The sequence below is a fragment of the Cynocephalus volans genome, chromosome 5 (assembly GCF_027409185.1).
Source record: "Cynocephalus volans isolate mCynVol1 chromosome 5, mCynVol1.pri, whole genome shotgun sequence".
NCBI classification, from domain to species: Eukaryota; Metazoa; Chordata; class Mammalia; order Dermoptera; family Cynocephalidae; genus Cynocephalus; species Cynocephalus volans.
The window spans coordinates 37,949,064-37,971,030 of NC_084464.1; the positions used below are offsets into that span (position 1 = coordinate 37,949,064).

The 21,967-nt window shown below is 42.3% G+C and overlaps 2 protein-coding genes and 1 pseudogene across 2 annotated transcripts in view; 2 read left to right on the forward strand and 1 right to left on the reverse strand.

Annotated features, from left to right (window-relative positions):
- LOC134377929 (histone H2B type 1-C/E/F/G/I-like) overlaps positions 1-10,837 on the forward strand; it is a 33,146-nt gene extending 22,309 nt beyond the window's left edge. Inside the window, exon 3 of the mRNA XM_063096743.1 lies at positions 10,039-10,837. Coding sequence (XP_062952813.1) covers positions 10,039-10,433 — 395 coding nt within the window. The 3' untranslated portion in view covers positions 10,434-10,837. The remainder of the gene's footprint in view (positions 1-10,038) is intronic.
- Positions 1-20,303, reverse strand: part of LOC134377921 (histone H3.1-like) — a 173,855-nt gene extending 153,552 nt beyond the window's left edge. Inside the window, exon 1 of the mRNA XM_063096732.1 lies at positions 20,018-20,303. Within this exon, the coding sequence (XP_062952802.1) occupies positions 20,018-20,303 (286 nt within the window). The remainder of the gene's footprint in view (positions 1-20,017) is intronic.
- Positions 1-21,967, forward strand: part of LOC134377919 (uncharacterized) — a 154,255-nt pseudogene that overhangs the window by 81,887 nt on the left and 50,401 nt on the right.

Genomic DNA, 21,967 nt, shown 5'->3' on the forward strand with positions numbered 1-21,967 from the left:
AGGCCTGTGCCCAGTGGCTGCATTTGAATGCCCTGGTTGACTGCATTTGAAGCAGTTCCCCGGTGGCTTGCCCCTTGAGGCAGCCAGCTGTTGAGTATGTGAGCCATAGATGTCATTAGCCAGGAGCTGGTATTTGGCCTGATCTCTTTTATAGTTTTGTTGAATATCAGGGACTGATTGGGTAATGAAATGAGAGTGTAAGAGGGCCATAGCTGAGGGGAGTTTGGATCTATACATGTGTATTCACGTAAAGCCTCAGAGAGGTGGGTTAGGAAATCGTTGGGATTTTCAGTGGATCTCTGTGTGATCTCTCTAATCTTGTCATAGTTGACTGACATGAGTAGCCTTTTGGAGGCCATGAAGTAGGTGTGTGATTGTGTTATCCAGGAGATCCTGATACCTGTGGCTGGCCTGGTAGTTCCAATTTGGGTCCGTGGAAGGAACAGCAATGGTTCCCACAGGCTGCCTATTATTTTAAGCATGTACCTGAGCTGCCATCCAGACCTGCTCCCTGTACATGGACTCAGACAATTCCTTCCATCCCATCTTGTTTTAGTCTGTTTATGTTGCTATAACAGAATACCTGAGACTGGGTAATTTATAAAGGAAAGAGGTTTATTAGGCTTACGATTCTGGGACAGCTGCATCTGGCATGGGCCTCAGGCTGCTTCTACTCATGGCGGAAAAGTGGCAGGCAGCTGGTGGGTAAAAGCAGATTACATGGTGAGAGGAAGCAAGAGAGAGAGAGAGAAAAGGTGCCAGGGTCTTTTTAAGCAATAAGCTCTCGCAAGAACTAATAGAGCAAGAACTCACTCATTAATCTCCCCTCCCCCAGGAAGAGCATTAATCCATTCATGAGGGATCTGCCCCCATGATTCAATCAGTTTCCAACACTGCCACATTGGAGATCCAATTTCCACGTGAGTTTTGGAGGGGAGAACACATTGAAACTCCATCATTCCACCCCTGGCCCCCCAAAACTCATGTCACTCTCACATACAAAATACAATCATTCTATCCCAACAGTCCCAAAAGTCTTAGCTTGCTCCAGCACCAACTTAAAAGTCCAAAGTCTCATCTGAAACCAAAAGCAAAAGTCCTTCCAGCTGTGAACCTGAAAAACAAAACCAAATTTATCTACTACCAAGATACAATGGTGCAACAGACATTGGGTACACATTCCCATTCCAAAAGGGAGGAATAGGCCAAAAGAAAGGAAAAACAGGTCCCAAACAAGTCTTTATGTCTTAAAGTTCCAAAATAATGTTCTTTGACTCCAAGTCCTGCATCCTGGGCACAATTGGGCATCTGAGCACCCAAAGTATCAGGCAGCCTTGTTCCCACAGCTCTGCTAGGCAAGTCCAGTGGGCCATGCTGGTGCCTGTGGTTTTTCCAGGCCTGCATTGCATGTTACCAGTGGCCCTGAAGTTCTGGGGTCCTGGCAGCAGCCCTGCTGCGTTGGCTGTACTAGACATTTCCCTAGTGGGGGATCTCTGTGGGGACTCAGACCCCACTTTCCTGCTTGGCATTGGTCTAGTAGATGTCCTCTGCAGTGGCTCTGCCCCTGCAACAGGTCTCTGCCTGGGCCCCCAGGCTTTTCCATACATCTTCTGGAATCTGGGTGGAGGCTGCCACGCCTCCACTGCTCTCACATCCTGCTGGCCAGCAGACTTAACACAATATGGATGCCACCGAGGTTTCAGACCTCTACTCTCCAGGGCTGCTGCACAAACCACACTTGAGGCCGCTCCAGCCAGAGCAGCTGGGATGCAGGGAGCAGGTTCCCAAGGGCAGCTGCGCCCAGGTCTGTCCTCCAGGATAACTCAGTCCTTCTAGGCCTCAGGGTCTGTGATGGGTGTGGCACCGTTCCAAACTCCTCGAACACCTGCAGGGCTTTCCTCTCATTTTCTCCCCTATTAGCATCTGGCTGCCTCAGCACCAAGATAATGTCTTTAGCAACCAGTTCATCTGCTTCACCCTTGCATTGTTCGCAGGCTCTCTGCTTCTTACTGAATGGCCAGGCTGCAAATTTTCCAAATCTTTACACTCTGATTCCCTTTTAAATTCTGGCTTTACATCATGATTTTGCTGCTATAACTCAGAGTAGGCTCTTAAAAGCAACCACGCAGCTTCTTTAATGCTTTGCTGCTTACAAATTTTTCGGCCAAATGCTCTAGTTCACAACTCTTAAGTTCCAACTTCCACAAAGTCCAAGGGCATGGACAAAATGCAGCCAGGTTCCTTGCTATGGTGTAGCAAGGGTTATCTTTTGTCCAATTCCCGATAAGTTCCTCATTTCTATCTGAGACCTCATCATCCGCATGGCCTTTACTCTCCACATTGCTATCAGCATTCTGCTCACCACCATATAACTCTCTAAGACATTCCAAACTTTTCTTCATCTTTTTTTCTTCTTCTAAGTCCTCCAAACTCCTCCAACCTTTGCCCATTACCCAGTACCAAAGCTGCATCCACATTTTCAGGTATCTGTTTAGCAACACCCCACTACTCAATACCAATTTTCTGTTTTAGTCTGTTTATGTTGCTATAACTGAATACCTGAGACTGGGTAATTTATAAAGGAAAGAAGTTTATTTGGCTTATGATTCTGGGACAGCTGCATGTGGCATGGGCCTCAGGCTGCTTCTACTTATGGCTGAAAAGTGGCAGGCAGCTAGTGGGTACAAGTAGATTACATGGCAAGAGGAAGCAAGAGAGAGAGAGGATGCAAGAGAGAGAGAAGGTGCCAGGGTCTTTTTTAAGCAACAAGTTCTCGCGGGAACTAATAGAGCGAGAACTCATTCATTAATACCCCCTCCTCCAGAGAGAACGTTAATCCATTCATGAGGGGTCCGCCCCCATGACTCAATCAGTTTCCAACACTGCCACATTGGGGATCAAATTTCCACATGAGTTTTGGAGGGGACAACACATCCAAACTCTATCACATTCACTTCAAGGAAGGGTTATAAAAAGCTGTAGCTGAGATGGGGTTGTTACCTGATGAATGGGGAGGAGGGGAGGAGTTGAGCTAAGGACGAGTGTCTGGAGGCCAGGTGTGGGGAAGAGAGAGAAATGTGGAGGGCTGATGAATCAGAAGATTGATCCAAGTCTGGAAGGAGAGGTCGAGCATGAGCTAGGAGAATTTGAGACATAGGACAGTTTTGACAAAGAACATGTTCAGAGATAAGAAAAAGCCTGAACAATAAATCTCTACAGCTTTTGCCATTTTGGTGAGTATCTAAATCGAGTGCCATCTTGTTGCCACTGGGATCCATTGTAATGAGGTGTTTGAGTTTTAATATCTCCCTGGAGGCTGAGAAATTGGCCAGGAGACGGCCCAAGGGTGTAGAGCAGCCCAGAGGTGTAGAGCGTGGAGGTTTAGATTGTGAAGGTTTAGATTGTGAGGATCCCATTTAGATGGTGAGAAAGGGCAGTCAGTCCTGGTAGAAGAAGCATGCCAACAAAGAGCATCCTCTCTGCTGTCCACCTTCTTTTCGAGAGAAAAAAAGCCACTGACCAGCTAATGAAGCGTCCTTCAATAGCTGGGAGGCACAAGAAGAGTTCCCTCAGCCAGGCACCTGGGCTTTCATAGAGACTTGAGTCATCGAGAGAGAGTAGTCGGGGGAACCATAGAAGTAGGCAGGACAGACCCACGGACTCACCCTGAATTGAGGCTGGTTTTGGATGCATTGGTCTGAAACAGCAAAAGGAGAGAAAGTCTCCAGTGTACCCGGTTTCGGCAGGTCCGGGAAGGGCGGCTGAGGGCCAATCACCCCCAAAGAGAGGGGATCATCTGCAATGTTGGCCAAAACCCTTCCCGGGTTTCGGAACCATAATGAAAGAAAGTGAGCGGAGATGCTGGGTGCCGTTCAAGCTTTATTAAAAGAAATCTGCTGGGCTGTGCTCCAAGTGGCACAGGACCCAGGGCTTCCCTGAAAATGGTGGACAGCATCAGGTGTGGGGGTGGTAGAGCTTATATAGTGCGACAAGGGCTGGCTGATACCATCAAGGAGGGTCATTATGCTAATCTGGATCAGGGTGGAGAACTGCATCCTTGTGGAAGCAAAAGGGGTTTCTGTTTAAGTCAGGAGGCTTCTCCTAAAGGGAAGGGTGGGGTGGGGAGGTGGTGGGCGGCGCCATTTTGTACTTGGGCTTGTCTAAAGTGGCGCTGGTTATGTTGCAGATCTATTACTTAATGTTTTCCAGTAACTGAATCAAGTACCAGTTTTTAAAATTAATTTTATTAGAAAGAATTTCAGGATTTTGTTTTGTTTAGGTTATCAGAAATATTAATTATTGTAACACTATACTTTATGAATCATGATTAAGAAAGAGCACTATAGTAGATGGAATGCCAGATAATAAAGTTTATTGTATTTTAAAAAAATAAAAATAAAAATAAATAAATAAAATTAATTTTAAAAATAGAATTTTAAAAATAGAATTTAAAAATTTTGTTTTTCACTAGCACTAGCCACACTGAAGTGCTCAATAGCCTCTAGTGGTTTGTGTGATGTATATTGGATGGCACAGCTCTGATCTACAAACGTGAATTCACAAACCATTCCTACTTTAATTTGTATCTCCAACGCCTATGACATTAAGAGAAATGTTTTTTAAATGGGCAAATGAATTAAATGGGCAAATGTCAAATAATTACTAAAAAAGTTAGTCGTCTACCCACAAATAATTAATTCACATAAATGAAGGAGATGACATTGAGACTGTCAATTCAAGGAAGTCAAAAATAGATTTTATTAGAGCAATAGAGAAAAAAACAGAGAAATAGGAGAAGAGCAAATCATGTTTTTTGCGTTTGGGGGGGAGATACATCAGCCTACTGATAACAAAGAGGTCAGTCTGAGCAATATGCCTCTCAAGCAAAAAAAAACGTATGTGTATATATATATATATATATACACATATGTATGTATATATGTATATATAGTTGTTATTGATTCCCCCAGAGGCTCTGCAAGTTTACTGGTGGAATTGTTAGGCAGGTTGTCCCTGCAATCTATGCTAATACCCTTCCCTCAGCACCTCCAGCTCAGTTAGGCTAGGCGTACACTACTTCCCTCAAGGCGACTTCTCAGTACCACTGATCATATGCCTTTGGTTCACTGTTACCTATTCATTCTTGTGCTAAGTGGCTACTAAATGCCAGACAATTTTCCAGGCATCTCTTGAAAACAAAGAAGAGAACTGTTTCTCTTCTTCACAAGGAAAAACATGTTGTCATAAAAGAACTATGTCGGTGTGAACAGGATGCAGGACTGAAACCATGTTGGGACCTAAAACCTCCTGGGCTGCTGCGGGAATGGGGGGGAGGGGGAATATTTTTCAAAGGACAGTTTTTCTTCTCTCCGCTCTTTCTTCCCACCCCCTGGCTTTCTTATCTTGCTTGCTAAATAGGAAAACAAGGCTGAGAAGCTAATCAGTATTTTGCAAAGCTGACAATTCTTTGAGACTTTGAGAGTTTTAAGAAGAGATAAAGGCCAAATGCCTGGAAGCTGACTTTGGACAGCAGCAAAGGCAACCAGAACTCTGCGAAGCAAAACTTCACCAAAGACTTTGCAAAAAAGTTGATTTTACTTCAGAGCAAATCAAAATCTTTCAGGGCCCTGAGATAACAGTGAAGATGAGAACAGAAACCAGACGAGGCTCTGGCGAGACCTTGTACCTGACTCATAGACACGGACCCCTCCTAGCTCATCTTCTTCCCTCCTGCTTTTCACCTCCCACATTCTGTTCCCTCAACACCTCCTTTAAAAAACCCCCAGTAAATCTAAATCTTTGAGGTGAGATAGCCCACCATCTCCTTCAGCTGAATACATCTGCTTTTCTATCACCAATCATTTCACTTCTGAGTCTTTTTTTCTTTCCTTTGTGAAGGGGTGGGAAGGCGGACCTGAGTTCAGTAACAAATCAACTGCTACAGAAGGTACATTTTCTAGAAAGTGCCTTTAACATATATCCTAGAGAAATATGTGCACATCTATGCCAAGAAACGTAGAAGAAAGTCCTCAGCAGTACTGACCTCAGATCCCAAATAGACACAACACAGATGTCTATCACAATAAATTGAGTAAACCAACGTCACTATTTATTTAGCTATTAAAAATAATAGTACTGTTAAACTCCATGGTATTTCAGTTAAAAAAAAGAATAATGGTACTGGAGAAACAAATCTACATGAATGAATCTCAAAAACATCTGGTTGAATGAAAAATTATAAAATCATAAACAACATATGGTTCTATTTATGTGAAGGTAAAAATAGGCAAAATGAAACAATTTACAATTTATGGGTACATGTTTAGATGTCAAAAAGAAAAACAAAGAACAACTAAGACACAATGTAGGATAACAGTTTATCTCTTGCATTGTGGATGGGTGGAGGGAGAGACAGAACTGGGAGTGATATAGGGCCTAATAAGTTACTAATTATATTCTAGTTCTTAACCTGGATTTTTCAGTACCAGATATTTGCTTTAAAATTCTTGTTTATGTTGCATAATCCCTTTACATGGATGCATTGAGGCTCAGAAAAGTGATACGCCAAAGTGAGGGCCTCAGAAGGAGCCTGAAAGGCAAAGTTTTCCTCTGACCTTCTCCTGTCTCCCTGTCTCTCAGTTTCATTCTCCCCTGAGGCAAGCAATAAAAACTAGAATCCCACTTCCCCTTGGCAGGTCATAAAAAACAGAACCTCTTTGTCCAAAGCCAGCTATAAAGACTGAAATTATACTCTAATCTCCCCATCTTTCTGTCCTGGAGCTGGCCATAAAGAAATTCCCTGACCTACTTTGTCTGATTATAGGTCATAAGCCACCCCTTATTCTGGAGGTATGAATGCTACACAGAAAGGCCATGGAGAATTTGAACAGGCCTTGCTGGGTTTCCCACTCAGTCTATTAGCATTAGATCATACTTTTCTTGTCTAATCACATTTCTACATGGTTGTCCCTACTTCTTAGAACCTAAGCTTAGAAACAGTTTTCCCTATATCTTTGGGTCTTCACTCTGAAGGCTCTCCCATGTCTCGTAAAACTATGATAAAATAATTTCTTGATGTCTTTTTTCCCTCTTATTTATTTTTTTAAAAAGATGACTGGTGAGGGAATCTTAACCCTTGACTTGGTGTTGTCAGCACCACGCTCTCCGAAGTGAGCTAACCAGCCATTCCTGTATAGGGATCTGAACCCGTGGCCTTGGTGTTATCAGCACCACACTCTCCCAAGTGAGCCGTGGGCCGGCCCTCTTTTTTCCCTTATTAATCTATATTTATCATCTGGTTGGTTTTTTGTTTGTTTGTTTGTTTGTTCAGTGAAACTTTGGGTGTTTGAAAGGGAAGTCTCCCTTGTCCCCAACAGATGTAATATTATATTGTAAAAAAATTTTAAACCTCCTCATTCAGACATAAGGGATCTCAGGACCACTGCGTAGTTCTTGCCATTTTTAAAATCTCCCATATCTTTTTCTTCTTTACCTATGAGCCATACAGCATTTTGTTCAAATAGACATAGTGAAAGAAAGTGAGCCGAAACGCTGGGTACCGATCAAGCTTTATTAAAGGAAAAGAATCTGCCAGGCTGCGCTCAAAGTGGAGGACAGCACCAGGTGTGGGGGTGAGAGAGCTTATATAGGGTGCCAAGGGCTGGCTGATGCAATCAAGGAGGAGAATTATGCTAATACAGAAGCTATGTGACCAGGGTGGAGAACTGAGCCCTTGTGGAAGCAAAAGGGTTTCTGTTTCTTAGAAATCATGAGGTTTCTCGTAAAAAGAAGGGGGTAGGGGTTGGGGCCATTTTGTTCTTGGCCTTGCCTAAAATGGCGCAGGTTACATTCAGAACCTATCACATGTAAGTGCAGGAATTTAAAAGTCTTTAGCAGGAATTTTTTGAATCATGAATGGCAATGTTACTTCATTAAAATCAGTCATGGGTTTCAAAACTAACTTATTATTTGAACATCTGATCTGTATAGTTTAGTTGTAGTTAAGGGCCTCATCTGAGTGGAATTATAAGGCAAGTTCTCCCTGTAATCTGTGCCAATATCCTTCCATCAGCACCTCCAGCTCAGTTAGGCTAGGCGTACACCACTTCCCTTAATGCAATTTCTCAGGACCACTGATTATATATCCAATCACATTTCTACATGGTTCTTTTTCTGTTCCTTCTTGCAGTTTTAAATTTTATCACTGGATCCCCCTCTCTATGGTTTTCTTCCTGTATGTACATTTTGTGTCTCCCCAAGCTATTAGTTCATCCTCTTTAGGTGGATTTCTTTCTCCTTTTACTCCTCTTTTTTACCTCTACCCCTCCTTCCAGTGTATCTATTTTTTTTTCTCTCCCTCTGCCACTTTTCCCTTAATCCAGTTTACATTTTCTGTCTCATTTTTCTCTCTTCTCTTTCTCCTTTCTGACTAGTTACATTGTAGAATCAAAGCATCTTCCTTTTTAACAATCTCTTGTAGTCATCGAAGAAATGCTCTCTATTTCCCAGTCTTTTAGAATGTGATCAAGAAGCATTTCTCTTTTTCTAAAACAGCCCACTGGAGCAGCTGGAGTCTCTTTTGGTTAAGGGCCCAGACTCAAGCCGGATTCTGCCTAAATCATCATTCTGGCTCCACCACTTACAAGTGATGGAATCTGGAGGAAGATGCCGCGTCTCCGGTGCTCTGGTTTCCTCTTCTGTAAAATGGGGAGGAATAGTAATATTAACCACACAGTGGTTTTAGTATTAATATAAATAAAGCACTTTAGCTATTATTTTGACCGTTGCTACATTGGCAGAATTGGGAATAAGGAAGAAATATGGATGTTGAATAAGTCTTCAAGAGATTTTCTCCTTATCACTGAAATGAGAAAAACAAACGAAGTACTTTGTGAAACAAAGGTAAAACATTAACTCAAGAGTTCTTTCTTGTGAGATGCTAACCTGCCGCAGGGTGGAAAGTTGCTAGCGTTGGCTCTCGATTGCGTGGAGACCTAAGGCGGTGGGGGTGGGAGTAATAAAGGAATGCCCAATTTAGTAATTTCTCTGCACTAAAATGGTAAAATGGGAAGGGAAGAATTAGCTAAGAAGCCGGCTTCAGCCAAAGATCGAAGAACTATTGACTTCTGATCCTTGCTCTGTCTAAACTAGGTGCGATTCGCTTTCTAACTGTAGCCTTACTGGCTAAGAAATTCTTTTTTGTCTTATCTCCCTTCAAACTGTGTTGCTTTGCTTTCTCTCTGGGGTTTAATTCTTTGCCTTTTATTTTCACGCTGTTTCTGTGCATTCTGTATACAGTAGGAAACACTCCTCAGAATTGTCTGGGTGGCTGCAGGTCGCCTATTTCGCAGTTCTTCCTTTCTCTCCCACTGGTCTAGATCCTAGAATCAAATGTAAAGACGGCGCTTTTCCAGAAGCTTTTAAATGGGCCTTACAATTTGGAGACATAATTATTCCACGAACTTGCCTCCCCGGCATTTCGAAACAACTTCTAGATTTTATTTTTTTATTTTTATTATTATTTTTATTTTTTGGTGGCTGGCCAGTGAGGGGATCCGAAGTCCTGACCTTGGTGTTTAGCTTTCAAAATTAATAAGCAGGGGCCGGGCCGTGGCTCACTCTGGTGAGTGCGGTGCTGATAACACTAAGGCCACGGGTTCGGATCCCATATAGGGATGGCCGGTTGGCTCACTGGGTGAGCGTGGTGCTGACAACACCAAGTCAAGGGTTAAGATCCCCTTACCGGTCATCTTTAAAAAAAAAAAAAAAAAATTAATAAGCAGACTAATATGAATTGTTTGAAATAAAAGGAGCCTGTTACAAAAAGTGTTGATTACGTTAAAGAAGCTGGCCTGATTGGTGGAAAACTGCCCTAGGATATGACCAATAGGAGAGTACACTTACGATCGTCATTTGCGTGCAGACCTCAGGAAAAGTAAACGAATCAGAGATCGCGAAGCTAAGTCTTCATTTACATAACATTATGTACAACTAAGCAGGATCCCAACTAGCGGATTTCATTTTCTTCTCTTCGCACAGAAACCGGAGTTAGAATGCCTGAGCCAGCCAAGTCCACTTCGGCCCCGAAGAAAGGCTCCAAGAAGGCGGTGACCAAGGCGCAGAAAAAGGACGGCAAGAAGCGCAAGCGCAGCCGCAAGGAGAGCTACTCCGTGTACGTGTACAAGGTGCTGAAGCAGGTCCACCCCGACACCGGCATCTCGTCCAAGGCCATGGGCATCATGAACTCCTTCGTGAACGACATCTTCGAGCGCATCGCGGGGGAGGCGTCGCGGCTGGCGCATTACAACAAGCGCTCGACCATCACCTCCAGGGAGATCCAGACGGCCGTGCGCCTGCTGCTGCCCGGGGAGCTGGCCAAGCACGCCGTGTCCGAGGGCACCAAGGCCGTCACCAAGTACACCAGCTCCAAGTAAATGTATCGAGAGGTACTGCTAAAGCCAAAGGCTCTTTTCAGAGCCACTCGCCGTTTTCATAATCGGAGCTGCGCACTAGCACGTGTTCCTGGAAATCTGGCATTCACTTAGCATTAAGAGCAACGTTAACGAAAGCGTTACTAGTTATCAGTTCTTGGACGGTAGACCCGCCGCATACGGTTCTGACAGTCGTGTCCTCCCTCTGGGTTCCCAGCTGTGTAAGCGAACGTGGACTGAAGCACTTAACTCTCCAAGCCTTTGAAATTTTCCTGTAGGGCAGGCCCCACGGCTCACTCGAGATAGTGCGGCCACGGGTTCGGATCCTATATAGGGATGGCCGGTGCGCTCACTGGCTGAGCGTGGTGCAGACCCCACGGTGCTGAGGGTTGTGATCCCCTTACCGGTCAAAAAAAAAAAAAGAAAGAAAGAAAGAAAGAAAAGAAACAGAAAGAAAAATTTCCCTGTAGCTGGAATGGACACATTAAAAAAAAAAAAAAAAAAAATGCATAGATACTATGTGTGCCGGTGGCTGAGCTTCAGGAAGTTCTGGTGTATGTTTATGTAAAATTGCCACCCTGTAGCCCCTAAGAGGCTAAAAAATTGGAAAATCCCATTCTAAAAATCGTAACCACTTCTCTGAGGCCGCGAAGCTCTGCCCGTTGTTCTTTTGTGTATAGTTCCTTTCACCTTCCCCACTCCTCGGCCGCGAAGCTCTGCCCGTTGTTCTTTTGTGTATAGTTCCTTTCACCTTCCCCACTCCTCCCGCCCATTGCCTAGGGCTTTTAGGGTCCTTGAGAAGCTTTTACTCTAAGGCCTTTTTGCACACTTATGTTAGGCGGCAGCGGCAGCTCTCCAATAAAGGAGCAATAGTTCTTATTAACGTTTAATTTGCTTTATCTTTCTTTTCTAAACTACCTCAAAAAGGCCCTTACCATTAGATTTTTAAGATAAAATTCTTACAATCCCCCCCTCCCTTCCTGGCCCTGCCTCGTTTCACAAACTAGACCTGCAAAAAACGATGCTCAGTATGTAGCCCTCTCAGTCTCCTCACTAGAATGGCCATAGAATACAGAGATTGGCTCTGCAGCCTCAAACCCATCCTTTTCTGGTACTCATGAGTTCCCGTCTGAGTTTCTCCTATCCTGTCTGCACTTCAGCAACTGTGGAGCGATCCTGACGAAGAAGGAGCGAGAGACCCAGAGAGGTCAGAAAGTACTGAGAAAGAAGAAATGACGCAAGAGATGCTTTTCAACGTTCTCATGTTGCACAGCGAGTTGTGGAAGTCTGTGGCTTATGATCACAATGCCAAAGAGACAGAACCCCAGAAAACAAGCAGCGAAGCTTCTCTTCCTTCCTCATTTCTCAGGTCACTGCGGGTTACAGGCTTCCCTAGTGAAGGCAGAAACCAATTTTGTCTGGTCTCCCTTCTGTTCTCTCAACAAGGTAATATGAATACAAAGAAACAAGTACTTATTTTTAGGTTTCCACATTGCAACTGGATTTCGACTTTGGTCACCTTGATTTTAGTTTGAGACGGTATTGAAACTCCTTGGTCAATAGTGAATCCAGCTTCCATTCTGGAGTCATTGTGGTCTTTTGAAAGCATACCTGATCAGTCTTTCAATGATCCCCCACTGCTCTTAGCACAAAATCAGAAATCTGTGCTATGGTCTCAAGATCTGCAAAGTCTGGTCTTTTACCTAACCTCAGAGGATTCTTTTTCTCCTTTTTGTCTACCCTTCTCCCTCCATCCCCTGCTGCCACCACCATTTTAAACATTTTAGTTATTATTTGTCTTTTTCCAGTTTTTGGAATTCCCCATGACCCCTCCAGTCTCCAGGTTTTTGCAATTGTTCTCTGCCTGAAATGCCCCTGATTCTAAACCCCACCCCAACACACACAAACACATACACACATACACATACCCACACACAGAGTTTATTGATCAACAACTCCCATCTCAGCTTTATCATTATGCTCGTGGAGAAGGTGGTCTCTGCTGTGAAAGATTCCCTTAACCCCTAAGAACTGGCTCTATACTCAGCCCCAAACCAGTCATTAGTAAGGGACATGGGACGCTTAGGTTTGGTGTGGCTAATCATGATCAGATTCGTGAGGCTGAGAGGAACTCTGCCTTTTCTGGAACACAAGACAGAGAGCAAGGGAATAACTGGACAGAATCAAAGCTGTATGAGAAAGGAAGAAGGGAAAATGAACTGTGAGGAGGAACCTGCATTGCCTGATGCAAGTGCCTCCCAAGCACTTCAGTGGCTTGAAAGTGCATAACCATTCATTTAATACTGAAGTGCCAAGCACTGAATTATGTACTGAGGATATAAAGCATTGGTTCAAAAACTTGAGGGTGCATCAGAATCACTTGGAGGGCTTGTTAAAAGACAGATTGCTAGTCCTTATTTCAGAGTTTTTATTTCATTAGGTCTGGGGTGCGACCTGGGAACCTGCCTTTCCAAAAGGTCCCAAGGGATACAGATGCTGCTTGTCTGGGACTATGCTTTGAGAATATCTGATAGGGAGAAGAAAAAGCTAACCAAAGCCCCTGCCTATGTGGAGCTTTCCTTGGATTAAAGGTGAGATTATAAGATTGTGAAGGTTTAGATGTCAAACAATGAAGTTTAGATTTATTTTGCAGACAATAAAAAGTTATAGAAAGCTTCTAAGCAGGGACTGACATAATCATCTCTAGTTCTAGGAAGATGCCTCCGGTGGCAGGATCCTCAATGGATCAGAAGGAAAGGGTAGTAATAAAGGGGGAGAAAGCTTCAAGCCAAAGAAATGGCAGCAGTAATGGAGCAGTTGATACAAGCAACAAATCAGAGAGCAGTTGAAGGTATCCCATTCAGTATTTCATCAAATATTGATCGTATTTTCTCTCTGTCAGGCATTGAGATACTGCAATGATCAAGACAGACAAGATAATTTCAAACAGACAGTAGTTCTAAGTGCTGTGAAGAAATAAAATAAGGCCAGATGTCACGATAGTGATTAGGTGATGCTTTGAATAAGAGAACCAATAATGTATGGAATAAAGCTTTCATCTAAATAAAGTGTTTTACATGTAGTTTGCTTTTAAGTCACCATGTAGATGAATGCTGAGTCATCTTATAAGAGAATTAATACTAAAGTTGTCGGTTGAGGGTAAAATCACACAAAGTTAAAATTAACTTTGAACTTCATTTAAATCAGATATAAAGTTCGGTATTATATTGTTCTCAGTGTGTCCAGCACTACTAGTCTTTCTATCATTATTGAAACAGGGCAGACATTTGAGCATCAGAGGAAGTATACTGTTAATAAAAACTTGAAAATATAACCAAAATGACAAAAATAAATATCTACATTCCCATCACTCGTAAATAATCTTTCCTTTAAAATAAATAAGTAAACAAATAAAACATTAAGACATTACAAAAGAAAAAAGCAAGAAAGGAAGTTTGAGCCCAATGCCAATGCATCTGCTGGTGCCAACAACTCTGGGGCATGAAGGAGTTTGTGTTCAAGAAACAGAAGGTCTGTGTACTGGGAGATTATAAAGGTAGTGTTAAGCTGTGAGTCTGGGGGTTAAATAGGTGCCTGAATATGTTGGACCTTATATGCCAAAGGAAGGCACCCAAATTTTTATTTTTGTCGCAGCCAACTATTGGGATTTTATGCACTTTGGTTACTATGTGAAGAACAGATTTTATGGAATTAAAAGTAGAAAGAGAGTCTGTCCAGTAAACTTAGTTGGTAGAGTGTGGTGATATAACACCAAGATCAAGTGTTCAGATATCCTTACCTGCCAGCTGCCAAAACAAACAAACGAACATAAAAAACAAACAAACAAACAAACAAAAACACTCTGTGAGAATGATAAAAGCAGAAAGAAGTGGGGGTGGGGGGGATTGAAAGGTCATTGCAAGATTTTTGGTGAAATTATTAGAGTTAGATTTAGGAGGAAAAAACCAACAAATTTATTGATGAACTGGGGCATATGGGTGAAGAAAAAAAATAGCTCACATTTACTGAGCACTTTATATGTTCAAGAAACTGTGTGAAGCTCTTTAGAAAGGTTAACTCACTTCAGCCTCTCAACATCTACATGATCTTGATTAACTAATCTCTTCTTATCTGACTAGAATATGAGCAAGTTGTGGGCTGGGGTTAGACCCAAGGCAGCATGCCCGTAGAGGTTGTATGCTATCTACTACCCTACGGTGCTGAAGTTCTTCTTGGATAGAAAAGCATGAATTGTAGGATAGAATAAGGCTAGGGAAACTGGGATGTGACAATTTCTAAAATCTCATATGCATTCTATTGGAGATGTCAAGTGGGCAGCTGCATATGTGAGGCTAGAATTCAGAAGCAACATCAGAACTGGACATAGAAATTATGAAAATTTTGGAATAGAAATTTTAATGTCATCAGCATAGAATGGGATTGGAGATTATCCATGGAGGGAGAATAGAGAAGAGAGTTTATCCTGGAAACACTCCAAACTTTAGAGAAAGGAGACAGCAAAAGATCCTAAATAGTGATGAATGAGCCTGCAGGAAAATCAGCAGCAGTGTAGAGAATAAACTGTTTCAAGAAGGATGATGTGGAGAGGCTGGTGTGATGTATAGTAGGATAAGAACAGACTTGAGCTTTGGATATGGTAAATAGAGATCACTGGGAACTTGGGTAATGGGTAACCCAGGGCACCATCTGGAATAGGTTCTGGACTCTTCCCTAGGAAAAGCCTCATTTAGAGCTGAGTCCCAACTATCCCCATTGTGTTGTTACCCTCTTGTGGGACATCATATCTGATTGATGCAGGCATCTGCCCAGGTGGATCAATCAGATTCACTTTCCTAGAAATTGGGAAATGAAGAGAAAGACAGGCTGAGTGTTCAGCAATGCCTTAGGCGTGGTCAATGACCTTACCTTTCTAAAGAGTTTTTTATTTTATGTTTTATTTTGTTACCTGGTTTTGATATTTACATCCAAAAGAACTTTAATTAACACATGTACAAACTTTTAAGAATATATGTAAACATTTATTGAATATAGAATATGGTCATATTATTTATCATACATTGTCTCACTCAGTCCTCAGAAAAATATGAAGCTTCTCCTACATTATAGATAAGGGAACAGGAGTTAGCAATTTGTCACAAATCACAAAGACAAAAATGGCAGTGCAGGGACTTTAAATACACATATTTATGGTTCAAATGCCACCTTCTTTTTCTTTGGGCCTCTCTAATATCAGAAGAAATAAGAATAATAGTAATAGAAATAATGATAGCAAAAACACAGAGTGCATTGGTTGCCGGAGACCAGCTCCACAGGATTCGTTGGATCTGCATAGGTGGTGTGGTGTCGGCGAGGAAAGAAAGAGATGGACCACAGATGTCTAGTGCAAGTGTGGACAACAAACACAAAAATCTTGCTTTATTTATATGTTTTTACCTAATCTTTTACACATTGATTTATCTTTTTTTTTTTTTTTTTAAAGATGACAGGTAAGGGGATTTCAACCCTTGGCCTGGTGTTGTCAGCACCACGCTCAGCCAGTGAGCCAACCGGCCATCCCTATATAGGATCCCAACCATGGCCTTGGTGTTATCAGCACCACACTCTCCCGAGTGAGCCACGGGCAGGCCCCAACTTTTAACCAAAACATTTTTTATTTTGTTTATTGAAAAAGAAAGGTCAAAACATTCCAAGGCACTCATGCCGTGACAAAAACATCTAGTCATGCATCAATAGTTCACCCCAAAGCCTGTGGCTCGTGGCCAGGAAACTATACAATAGCAGCATGTTTGGCTTTAAAGAGCATCAGACTTTTAGTTTGAACCATAATTCTTAACCTTCTTAACCTACAATTTAACCCTATTTTAATCTGACTTATACTTACTATACTTGATTTTAATAACATTGATTAGTTATGGTTAACAATTTAATATTGTTTATACTCTATATTGACTATTTTAATTTATAATCAAAATCACAATGTTTATACCTTTTATTTCCCTGCCAATAGACTTCGGGAACAGCACAGGGGAAAAAGTGAAAAGTTAAATGATTCTACTCAAACTAAGGAAAACACACTATATCATTCTTATTATTACTAGGGAAAGAACATGTTCTTGGTAAATCAAGTGAAACTGTGGGAGTGGGGAGAAACAAAGAAATCTGTAACTGGTTGTGATCAATTAGTTATAAACATTACTGCACCCAGACCCACCGTCTCCCTGGGGGAATGTGGATAGAAATCTATCATAATAACTTCATTCCACATGTACAAGAGCATGACCACAGCCACAATGGGTCCATGAACACATCACTAACAAGGAAGATTAATGACAAAATTAAATGGAGCCAACCCATACCGGGAACATGCATCAAAAACACCTACTGACAATATCTTTTAAATAAACCAGTTAATTTTGATGTATTTTAACATGTCCTTTGAGAAACTCCAGGGAATTTCCCAAAGCCATACTAAGCCAAAAGGTTAGGCTGTTTAATTCTGGGAAGCCTCGTCAAGAAACCATAGGTGAACAAACAAGAACTTCCATGGAGCCGTACCACACACATGCGACCACCTTGCAGCCTGCAAAACAAGGGGTATCACTCAGGCTCCCATGCCATTCCCTATAGCAGGATGGCTCACGGCAATTGGTCAAAATACTTAACAAATATTTAATTTTATTCACCCCCAAATATGTAAAATAGGGACTATTATTATCTATAGGTAAGGCATCAGGCACAGAGAGGTTAAATAACTTGAACAAAGACAAATCATAAGTACGCATCCCTCTGTACAAGGTTTCCAAAAAACCTCAGCAGGGAAATTGAATGGCTGGGCTGTGACTCACTTGGGAGAGTGTGGTGTTGATAACACCAAGGCCACAGGTTCGGATCCCTATATAAGGATGGCCAGATGGCTGACTTGGGAGAGCATGATGCTGACTACCCCAAAGTCAAGGGTTAAGATCCCCTTACCGTCGTCATCTTTAAAAAAAAAAAAAAAAAAGAGAGGAATTAAAACATTTCTTTTTACCTTAATATATGATTTGCTTAATAACATAGCCTACTAAATATTTAGGCCTTATTAAATATATTTACTAAGATGGCCAATGGAAGACAAGTTTAAAGGGTCTCCAGATAAAATTCACAAACTTCTGTCTTAATCGGGCTGAAAATAAACTCCGCACTGTTTTTATTTACTCCTAAATCTTGTGAGATTCAGTCAGTTTGGGCCTTCAGGCCACTAAGAATTAAAATTTTTCAGAATGGGCTATCTTGTATTCTGAATTACAAAACGATAAGACCTGATCTAACTTCTCAAGAATATATAGTTTTGTTGCACTAAGTGAATAAATGGTGATAAAATAAACTCACTCCAGTCCAGTGTGTTGGTTCTTTAGTATTATGTCTGCCCTTGACTCTCTATCCACAAAATTGGATCTTTAGATCTCAGGCCCTGACATCACAGACCCCAGGCTATTGACAGGAATTCATGGAGCCCTGGGAATTCCTTGAGCCTCAAAGGGTGAATGATCCCCATGACATGTCTATGTCCATACGCATATTCTTCAACAGATTCTCAAGAGTTTTTGATCCATATATTGTTAAGAACTAGTCTCCTAAGGGGAGATGGTATTTTGTATAACTACTTAAGACACATTGACAGTCTTACCACTGGTCTCTAACATATTAATGAGCCCCACTCTGTGTTCTGTCTATAATGGGACACGGTGGAGGAAATACCAAAGAAGGAGGTTCATTTGGCATTAGCTCTCTTTAAAAGAGTTTTTCAGGTCAATAGAAAGATAATTCCATACTGCTAAATAAATGAGAAATCAAGACCACATTTCATATTGTAAAGTTAAGCTGCTATAGCAAAGAGACTTAACGATAAATGAGCTTAAGGCCAGTCATTTTTTCTTTTTTTTTTTAAAGATGACCGGTAAGGGGATCTTAACCTTTGACTTGGTGTTGTCAGCACCACGCTCTCCCAAATAAGCCATGGGCCAGCCCTTAAGGACAGTCATTTTCGTCTCATGAAACAGATCCATTGTGATTAGTCCAGTTCTCTGGAGCTTATGATCAATTGGAAATCCTTGTTCCTTCCAAATCAATGTTCTGTCATCTCCTAGGACCTGATGTTCTCGCTCAAAACAAGATCAAGGGGCTGGCCAGTTGCTGCTGATAGCTGATAACATACCAAGGTCAAGGGTTCAGATCCCCATACCCTCCAGCACAAAAGAAAAAAAAAATCAACACCTTTATAACCGGTGGGAAGAGGAGAGAAGGCAACATAAAAAGTTTTAAAGCCTAGATCTGAGAGTGACTTTTGTAACTTCTCACGTTTGTTAGAATTGGCCACATGCTCACATCTGCTGTCAAAAAGGCCAGGAAATGTTGCCCCTGGCTAGACTGCCACCTGTCCAGCTATGCCCTTATTATGATAAAATGAATAAATTTTATTGGGAAAATATCAGTCTACATCACAATAATCCCCCAAGAGTCTTCACAGAATAAAACCCATTGTAAGGACACCAAAGTGACATACTGGCAGTCCTGAGAGACTACAGAAAGCTTACAGTAGATAAGAGCAAGGAATGGACTAACCCACTTGAAGACTGTGCTTTTGTCTCACTTCCTGATATTTAGGGGAAACGGTGAGATTCAAATCATGAAGACCTGGTTTCGAAAGGCCCATTCCAGCTCCTTTTGTCATATGTTGGCATGCAACCACAGTACACTCATTTGATTTAGCCAAAATAAATTTGCAGTAAGTCTAAGATTATTCAACATAAAGAGCCAAAAAATAAGGACTCGGTGAACATAACTAAATATTCATACGGGCCACAGGTACATTATTAATAAAAGGTTCTTTTGTAGTCAAGAGAAAACAATGGAGAGCAGCTCAGAGAAGCAAAGAGCCAACAAGTTGGCCTGTCTCTCCATTCTGCTTTAAAACTCTTTGAGAGAATACTATGTATTCCCCTTAACTGTTTGTCCCAGATTTACGTTGTCCCAGATTCACTGTCTTCCGCATACTTCAAAGTTTACTACTGATTTTTATGTGCCAGCTTTCCCACTCCTGTTAGGTCCAGGAAAGCACGTTTTAGTATCTTCAGCTCGTATTAACAATGCCTCAGTGGACTAGACGCCACCTCAGGCTTTTTCCCCTCACTTTTTCCGGTAGCACCAGCCTTTCTTTATCTCTTATTTCTGTGATGCTTTGCGGACTTAACTGTGACCTTGCTTCACTGATCGTCACGCGGAACTTTAGCTGCAGTTGACTGTCCTAAAATGTCAGCCTGGTCATAGAAGATGCACAGCAAATACGGGCCGACCTGACCTTACAAATTCTGCAGTTAAAACTAATAAATAGTAGTAAAACAATTAAACTTGAGAATCACATGTAGCTGTCTAGTACAGATTCTTAACGTAGAGTTAAAGAGTTTTTAATACAGTGCCTCACTCTTTTAAGTGAAAGATTAAGTGGCCCTGAAAAGGGCCTTTGGTTTTGCTATAGAAAACATACTGGAAAACTAATACTCAGCCGCCAAACCCGTAGAGGGTGCGTCCCTGGCGCTTGAGCGCGTAGACCACGTCCATGGCGGTGACAGTTTTGCGCTTGGCGTGCTCCGTGTAGGTGACGGCATCACGGATCACGTTCTCCAGGAACACCTTGAGGACCCCGCGGGTCTCCTCGTAGATGAGGCCGGAGATGCGCTTGACGCCGCCGCGGCGGGCCAGGCGCCGGATGGCGGGCTTGGTGATGCCCTGGATGTTGTCGCGCAGGACCTTGCGGTGGCGCTTTGCGCCGCCTTTGCCTAGACCCTTTCCGCCTTTTCCGCGTCCAGACATCGCTACAACCGAGGTAAGTCTGCCAAAACTGTAGCTCCGACAGGCACACTGAGCGCCTTTATAATAACATGACGGACCTGTTTGAGAACCTCAACAGCAGGGGCGGGAACCACCGTCAATTCCCGCCCTTGTGCGTCAGAGATTGGAGGAGACCGGGAGGGGCCCAAGGCAGCAGTAGAGCCTGGGGTTGGGATTTTAATACGAGCTTCTCGTTAGGGATGCTTGTGCATGTGGGTACATATAACACTTGCAGCTATTGCGCAGCCCTGTAACACCAAGGTCATGGGTTTGGACCCCTGTAGTGGCCAGCCACCTGGGGAAAAAAACAAAACAAAGCTACTAACTGGGACAAGAATTCATAGACTTTCCACGAAGAAGACTGACACTTGTCCTCCAGATTTCCCAGAATATGAAATAATTAATCCACGCGGTTGTCTCTTATAAAACACTTTAAATATGGTTTTAAGCAAATCATGTCCTTATTATTTAACTTCCTAAAATTATCTTTTATTGATTGGATGTCTGGTTAACTAAGCAGGGCTCTTCAGCAGGCAGACGTGATAGTCCTACTGAGGGAACCAAAAATACATGAAGGTTACATTTTCAGAGGTCAATTCAGGTTAAAATCACTGAGGGCTGCCTTGAAAATTTATAAATATGTATATCCCAGAGCATTGAGAACCTTATCTGCTGTGAATTGAAAGTTTATGGTTTGATTATATCTTTAGTCAAGGACAGTATAGCTTAGCTAGCACTGTATCTGCCACCACATTCTGTTTCCCTAACCAGTTGGCATCACGGCATCCAACCAAGCTATGGAGACAGCCTGCTGTACACCCCAGCTGTGTGACCTTGGGCAAGCTATACTCAGTTCCTTTGTTTTAAATATATAAGAAATTCTAACTCATAGAGTAGGTTTGTTAAGTTTAAAATAGATAATCCATGCAAAGTGCTTAGAGTAATATCTAGATTGCAAATGAGCAATCACTAAATATTAATTATTATGGTATGGTATAGTATGTGGCTTTCAACTCCTCCCTTCAAGATTTACTCCTCTAAAGTGCTAAGTCTAAGAGAGTATCCTAATTTGCAAAAACCTAGATTTGAGAACTTGTAAAATAATACAACTCATTATTAACCCCATGAGAGGAGTTCCAGGTGCTTTGGGTAGAATATTTGGCTTCTCTTCCATGATCTGTGTTGGAGCTCAGAAAACAATACACCAAATGAAGGCCTCAGAAGCAGCCTGAGAGGCAAAGTTTTCCTCTGACCCTCTCCTGCCCTCCTGTCCCCAGCACCTCATTCTTCCCCAGGCCAGCCATAGAAATTAGAATTCTTCTTCTCCTAAGCGAGTCACAGAAACCAGAACTCGTTTTCCTCAAAGTCACCCATAACGCCTAAAAAGATTACTCTCCCCACCCTTCCCCAATTTCTGTATAACAGCTGGCCACGAAAAAATTAAGACCCTTATTCCAGAGGGGTCCTACCCCATACCAGAGAGTAAGGAATGCTGCAGAGAGGCCAAAAAGAAACTGAACAGACAGGCCTTGCTGGGTTTCCCCACTCAGTCTGTTAGCATTAGATCATTCCTTTCTCGTCCAGTCACAGTTCTACACAGCTGTCCATGTTTCATCGAACCTAAGTATAAAAATGGATAGCTCGTC